The 7,500-nt window shown below is 43.6% G+C and overlaps 1 protein-coding gene across 1 annotated transcript in view; it reads left to right on the top strand.

Annotated features, from left to right (window-relative positions):
* The first annotated feature begins 693 nt into the window (after positions 1-693).
* Positions 694-7,500, top strand: part of LOC126991065 (guanine nucleotide-binding protein G(o) subunit alpha-like) — a 248,579-nt gene continuing 241,772 nt past the window's right edge. The window contains 1 exon segment of the mRNA XM_050849759.1: positions 694-1,350. Coding sequence (XP_050705716.1) covers positions 1,239-1,350 — 112 coding nt within the window. The 5' untranslated portion in view covers positions 694-1,238.

A 7,500-nucleotide genomic window follows, 5' to 3' on the forward strand; every position in this document is an offset into this window, starting at 1 on the left:
GAGAGAGAGAGAGAGAGAGAGAAATAAAAAAAAAACCTGCACCCTATTTGTCTGACGAAGTTCCCCCCTCAAAAAAGGGAGAAAATAGGAAGAAACAAAAACATCCCCTAGAGCACCTTGTTATTTTCCCCATTACCACTAACGTGTTTTTATTCGCGTCTGAAGATAGAAAAAAAGGGAAGGAAAAATAAAAGAGAGTGAAAAAATAAGAACCAAAGAAGGGGAGAGAAAAAAAACCCCGACTCCAAATTGAAAAAAAAAACACCAACGAGAGAAAGAAAGAAAAAAGAAAGAAAACAACCCGAGGAAAAAGTAAAAAAAAAACACGAAAACAACTAGAAACAAGAAAAAAACAATACAGGAAAAAAAGTAAAGAAAAACGAAAACACCTCAGAAAAAAAGGAAAAAATAAATAAAACACGGGAAAGAAAGTAAAATAAAAACAAGAATAAATCAGAAAAAAGAAGGAAAAAAACCCCTCCTGCTGGTGACTTCTGCAGGAGACAGACTCGTAGGGGGGCGCCAGCTATGACTCCCCCCTCACCCCCTCCTCCTTTTCCTCCTCCTTCTGCTAGTGCCGCCCCCGCCCTGCCCCGCGCCCTCCGCCCCGCCGCCTCACGCCTCAGCTAACAATAGTAGTAGTTGTAGTAGTAGTAGTAGTAGGGGTAGGAGTAGCAGTAGTAGGAGACAAAAGTGCTCACAGTGTCAAATAAGGAAGTGAAGTGCAGTGAAGTGAGGTCAAGGAAGGTAATTACGTAGGTGTCTGAAGTGCGGGTGAAGTGAAGACAGACAGACAGACAACCTAGACGTAAATGTATGTGAAGTGAAGTTACAAGGAAGTGAAGTGAAGTGAACACAAGACAAAAAAACAGACGGTGAAGTGTGTGAAGGTGAAATGAAGTGAAGTGAAGCGAAGTGAGAGAAAGACACACACAGACACAGACAAAGAAACAGAACAGACAGACAGACAGACTTATCGAACCGTCACATTCATTATCTTAAATATTGAATGACAAGAGAAGTGGAAGAGGAAGTGAGTGCTGGCGTGTGGGTGTAGCAGAAGCAATAGTAGAAGTAGCAGTAGTAAAAGTAGTAGCAGTAGTAGTAGTAGTAAAGGTAGCAGTAGTAGTAGTAGTAGTAGTAGTGGTAGTAGTAGTAGTAGTAGAGTGTCCTTGGGTGTGTGGGGGCCTGGAATCAACGTAGCATAGAGAGGGCAGGCAGGAAGGGCAGGAGGCAAGATGGGGTGCACGATGTCAGTGGAGGAGAAGGCGGCGCTGGCGAAGAGCAAGGAGATAGACAAACAGATCGCCGTGGAGAGCACCGCCAGGGACGTTAAGCTGCTGCTGCTGGGTGAGTGGCCGCGGGTGTTGGGGGGTGAGAAGGGAGAAGAAGTGGGTCGTCGCTAAAACTATGTGAAAGAAGGAAAAGAAAACTCCAATAATCAAGACTTTCATGGATCAATAGATGTGAGAAGGGCGGAGAACGAGGTATATAATTGTCGCTAAATGGATATGAAGGAAGGAAAAGAAGACACTTTACAGCTCCTGGGTTTGTGTATATATATGAGTCTGTTTTGGTGTGTGAGAAGGGAAAAGGAGGAGGGCATCTAAAAGTATATATAGGAAGGAAAAGAAAACACCAAAGATCAAGAATTTCATGGATCAATAGATGTGTGTGTGTGTGTAGGGAGGGGAAGGGAAGGGCGGAGAACGAGGTAGAAGTATATAATAGTCGCTGAAAGTATATGAAGGAAGGAAAAGACACTGTTTGCAGCTCCTGGGTTTGTGTACGAGTGTGCTTTGGTGTGTGAGACGGGAGAAGAAGGAGGGAATCTCTAAAAGTATATATAGGAAGGCAAAGTAAATATCATTGGTGGCTCCTGAGTGTGTGTATTGATGTATTGTGGGTATGTCAGAAGGAAGGAGGAGGAGGAAGAGGAGGAGGAGGAGGGCATCTTAAGGTATATATAGGAAGGCAAAGTAAATATCAATGGTGGCTCCTGAGTGTGTGTATTGGTGTATTGTGTGGGTATGTCAGAAGGAAGGAGGAGGAGGAGGAGGAGGAGGAGGAGAAGGGCATCTCTAAAAGTATATACAGGAAGGAAAAGAAAACATTAATGGCGGTTCCTGATTGTGTGGATTGGTGTATTGATGTTGTGTGGGTATGTCAGAAGGGAGGAGGAGGAGGAGGAGGAGGAGGAGGGCGTCTCTAAAAATATATTCAGGAAGGAAAAGAGAACAGAAAACAACCATAACTAAGAAATTAATGACTAAATGGTTACTTCTTGGTGTGTGAAGGAGTGTGTTTTGGTGTAGGTATGTCTGTGGAAAGGGAGGAGGAGGTCGTCTCAAACTGTTTAAAGAAGGAAAAGGAAATAAAACCAACCATAACCAAGAAATCAATAGCTAAATGATTGCTTATGGGTGTGTTAAGGAGTAAGTTTGGAAGATGTTTATTGGTAACATGGAACTATTTCGACATCGTGGAGTTTCACCTCAGTTCACCGACCCATTATGAGCCCATCTCTTCTTCAACCTTCCCCTCCCGCATCCTTCCTTCCTCACCCCTTCTCCTTCCTTACCCTTCCCTTCGCCACGTCCTTCTTTCCACATCACACCCCTTTCTTTCCCCTCTCCCTCCTTCAAGCCCATCCCTTCCTTATCCCTATGAATACTTTTTTTTTTTTACCTCGAAAACTGCTGATATTGATGTCCCTCACCTCATTAAGTACCTCGATGAATGCCTTTTTTTTTACCTCGATGATGATGATGTTGATGTTGTCTTTGGGGTAATAACTTTAATGGAGGATTTTTTTTTTTTTTTTTTGCCTCCGAGTTGGAATTTTAGAGTGCTTGGTCATCCTCTTTTTTTTGCAGTTTTTATCTTTTCTTTGTGTTGCTGATGTTAGTTTTGTCCTGGGCTTCTCTTTTTTTCTTCGTCTATTAAGGTTGCTGCTTGTTTCGAGTGACCCCCAGGCAGTCTTGTTATGATTTATACTAACGGACTTTGGATTACCTGCTTTATCACGCCCATATTTCTCCTTTCTCTTTCCTCCTTCTCCTCCTCATTCTACTTCTTCTCCTCCTCATCTTCCTCCTCCTCACACTGCTACGAACTTCAGAACTGACTCTCCTCTCTCTTTCCTACTTACTAACCTCAACTCAGGAGCAGTAAGTAGCGGGCTTTTTTTCTTTAATATTGTTTTTTTTTTTTTTTTAACGCCCTGGAACTGTCTCCTTTGCTGTAAAAAAGAAAAATACATATAATGCTTTACCTCCACTCCTCCTCCTCCTCCTTCTCTTCCTCCTCCTCCTTCTCCTCCTCCTCCTCCTCCTCCTCCTCCTCCTCACGCCACGCCCCTCTCTCTTCCTCTCAGCCCGTCCTGTCTTTAAGCCGTCAGACAGGACCCGTCACCCTGCTGTCCCCCGTCACTCCGCCGCCCCCCCCTCCTCCTCCTCCTCCTCCTCGATTAATCAGCGGAAAAGGAAACCCCACAGAGACGGAGTTTTACGTGACTCCACAACTCCTTAGCTACTTCTCTTCTTACTGGTGCTCGAGGTGGTGGTGGTGATGGTGGTGGTGATGGTGGTGGTGGTGATAATCCTCCTCCTCTTTATCTTCCTCCTCCTCTTACTACTTCTTTTTGTTTTTCTTTTTCCTTCTTCTTTTTCACCTCCTCCTCCTCCTGTTTCTTCCATTCATCATGTTTCTCCAGTTCCAGTCATAATTCTTGTTTCTTTATTTCTTTAATCCTCCTCCTCTTTATCTTCTTCCTCCTCTTACTTCTTTTTTTTCTTGTTCTTCTTTCTTCTTCTTTTTATCGTCCTCCTCCTCCTGTTTCTTCCATTGATCATGTTTCTCCTTCTTCCAGTCATAGTTCTTGTTTCTTTTTTTTTCTCATTCATTCTTTCTTTATTTCTTTAATCCTCCTCCTCTTTATCATCCTCCTCCTCTTACTTTTTTTTTTCTTGTTCTTCTTTCTTCTTCTTTTTATCGTCCTCCTCCTCCTGTTTCTTCCATTCATCATGTTTCTCCTTCTTCCAGTCATAGTTCTTGTTTCTTTTTCTTCTCTTTCATTCTTTCTTCTTCATTCTTACCTCCCCTTCCCGTGTTTTCTTTTCTTATATATCCTTTTGTTGTTGTTCTTCTTGAGTTCCTTGTGTTTGCTGCTGTTGTTGTTGATTTTCCCCTCCTTCCTCTTCTTTCACATCCATCTTTTAGCCTTCCTCTCCTTCCTTCCTTCCTTCCCCTCCTCCTCCTCCTCCTCCTTCTCCTCCCCCTCCTCCCCCTCTTACCCCCCCTCCTCCTCCTCCTCCTCCTCCTCCTCCTCCTCCTCCTCCTCCTCAGCTGTAAGTATTATGAGAGGAAGCAAGTAAATCTAATAACTGAATAAAAGAATGACCGTAAAAAGAAAACATTAAAACAGAAGGACATACTAAAGCTTTTGTAAATACAGTTATTATTATTATTATTATGCTTTATTTTGTAAGAGGAAAGCTGGAAGTAAAATATAAGACAAGTGTGTGTGTGTGTGTGTGTGTGTGTGTGTGTGTACACACACACACACACACACACACACATGATGCAACAGTATTTACGTAATTCAGGTTCAGGAACCATCTCGTTACATGCTCTCCTTTTTCTTTTTCATCCTCTTGCTTCTTTGTTTTCTTTATTATCATCATTATAAATTTCTTCTTCTTCTTCTTCTTTTTCTTCTTCTTTTTCTTCTTCTTCTTCCATCTTTTTCATTGTTTTCCTTTTCTTTCCCTTCCCTTTCTTTCCCTTCCCTTCATTCCCTTTCCCTTCCATTCCATTCCTTTTCTTTTCCTTCTCTTCCCTCTCCTTCATTTCCTTTTCCTTCCTTCCGTTCCCTTCTCTTCCCTTGTTGACTATTCCCTTTCGTTCCGGTTACCTTTCCCTTCCCTTTCCTTTCCTTTCCTTCCCTCTCTTCCTTTCCCGTCCATTTTTCACCATTACCTTTCCTTTCATTTACCCTTCCCTTCCCTTCCCTTCCCTTCCCTTCCCTTCCCTTTCCTTTCCTTTCCTTTCCTTTCCTCTCTTTTCCTTCCCTTCCCTTCCCTTTCCTTTCCTTTCCTTTCCTTTCCTTTCCCAACCGTCCCTGCCACTTACACCTTGCTTCCTTTCCTTCCCTGAACTTTTCCTCCTCTGCCTTTCTTTCCCTTCCCTTCCCGTCCCTCCCCTTTCCTTTCCTTTCCTTTCCTTTCCTTTCCTTTCCTTTCCCTTCCCTTCCCTTTCTTTCCCTTTCCTTTCCTTTCCTTCCCTTCCCTTCCCTTTCCTTTCTTTTCCTTTCCTTTCCTTTCCTTTCCTTTCCTTTCCTTTCCCTTCCTTCCCTTCCTTTCCTTCCCTTCCCTTCCCTTTCTTTCCTTCCCTTCCTTTCCCTTCCCTTCCCTTTCCCTACCGTCTTCTCCCCGTACCCCTTGCTTCCTTTCCTTCCCTGAACTTTTCCTCCGCTGCCTTTATTTCCCTTCCCTTCCGTTCCCTTCCCTTCCTTTCCCTCCACTGTCTCATTTCTCTCCGCGTCTTATGGGAGTGCTGATGCAACTGTAAAACGCGCTGACCTTGGCTTCATCTAAATCTTTTTCACGTATCCCCGTCACACTTCTTTTATTACCATTATTACGCGCCTTTAACAACCCTCTCACTCTCTTTTTTTTGTGTGTGTGTGAAGGAAGGTTAGGCAGCGAGGAAGGTTTTGTCGTTACACTTTTTTTTATTTTCTTTGAGTGTGTGTGTGTGTGTGTGTGTGTGTGTGTGTGAGGAGGTGAAGTGGAGGATGTAGGAGGGGGTGCTTGGGATGTTGTGTTGTTGTTGTTGTTGTTGTTGTTGTTGTTGGTGGTGGTGTTTTAGTTTCCTGTATGTCGTGTCTTAAGTTCCGTTTTTTATACCTTTCATGCCCGTGTTTTTTTTTTTTTTTCTTATTTTCTTTTACCTACAGTTAGAGTATATTAAATGAACGTCTTTTGATTTTTTTTTTTTTTTTGTAGGAGCAGCGAGTAGCGGGCTTTTTTTATTATTGTTTCCTTTTCTTTGTGCCCTTGAACTGTCTCCTTTGTTGTAAAAAAATATATATGCTTTTTGTATTCGTGTCCATGTTGTAAATTTTGAAGCTGTTATAATGTTCTTGAGGGTGACGAAGAGGAAATGGTTACGTGTTCATTTTTTGCGTGTGTCTGTCTGTTTGTTATCGCAGAGGTAGACTTTCTTTGGCGCCTGATTCTCTTATCTGAATGCTTGCTTGGGTACAAGGATTGCCTTCTGATCCTACTTCTTAGCTTATCAACACTGAGGCACACACACACACACACACACACACACACACATAAATAAATACTGGTAACTCAAAACTAATAATGATCACCTGTGTAGTCGTACCAAAAAAAAGGAGTTAGCAAATAATAATAAAAAAAAAGTCTATGTGATGGTTGGTTTGATGTTATAACGTGAAGGAAAATATGTATTGTGTAAGAACTCTCAGAACCTCCCCTCGTCCCCCTTACACACACCTCACCCCCTACATACTGACACCCTTTCCTCACCCCCCCGACATGCACACAGCCACCTCTCCCCTCCACACACACCGACCCTGTCCTCATAGGTTCAGATCGAGGAGTATTTTAGGAAGGCGCCCGGCCCGTGCACACCACTCTCTTGGCATGCTGCATTGTGTCTCGGGTTGAGCGTCCGAGCTGAGAGAGAGAGGGGTGGAGAGGGGGGAGGGGTGATAGGGGGAGAGAGAGAGAGGGAGGAATGGAGAGGGGGCGAGGGGGAAGGAAAAGAAAGAGATGAGGAAGTGACGAGGAAGAGGGAACATGACGAAGGAAGAGGAAAGTGAGGAAAGGGGGTGAGGGAGGGAAAGGCTGAGGAAGGAATGGGCTTGAAGAAGGTAGGAAAGGGGGGGGGTAGAGAGAGGAGGGAAAGTAAAAATATGGGGAAGTGACGGAATGAGGAAAGGGAACGTGATGGAGGTAGAAGAAGGAAAGAGAAAGGGTGAAGGAGTTAAGGTTCTTGAGGAGATGGTTTTGAAGGAGGACGAGGGGGAGAGGGGGTAGGGAAGGAAAAAAAGATGAGGTGGCGAAGGGAGATGGGTGAAGATAAGGGTAAGGGAGGATGAGGATGAGGGCGCATAAGGGATTTGGTGTGGGATGGTACAGGATAAGGTGTGAGAAGAGAAAGGGAAAGGGGGATATGGAGTGAGAGGTGAGGATTGGGAAAAGGAGATAAAGGAGGGATGAAGAGAAGGAGAGGCTGGGTAGTGAAGGAATGGAAGGAGGAAGGGAAGAGATAGTAAAAGATGAAATAAGTGAATGAAGGGAAGAGATAGTAAAAGATGAAATAAGTGAATAACAAAAGGGAGCTACAGGAGACTGAATAATTAAGGAAACTGGGTGAAGGAAGAAAAGGAAGGACTAAAAAAAAAAGACAAAGGAGATGAGATGAGAGGAGTGAGTGAGACGAAGGAGAGAAAGAAAAAAAACA

Source organism: Eriocheir sinensis, unplaced genomic scaffold (genome assembly GCF_024679095.1).
Source record: "Eriocheir sinensis breed Jianghai 21 unplaced genomic scaffold, ASM2467909v1 Scaffold236, whole genome shotgun sequence".
Taxonomy (NCBI): domain Eukaryota; kingdom Metazoa; phylum Arthropoda; class Malacostraca; order Decapoda; family Varunidae; genus Eriocheir; species Eriocheir sinensis.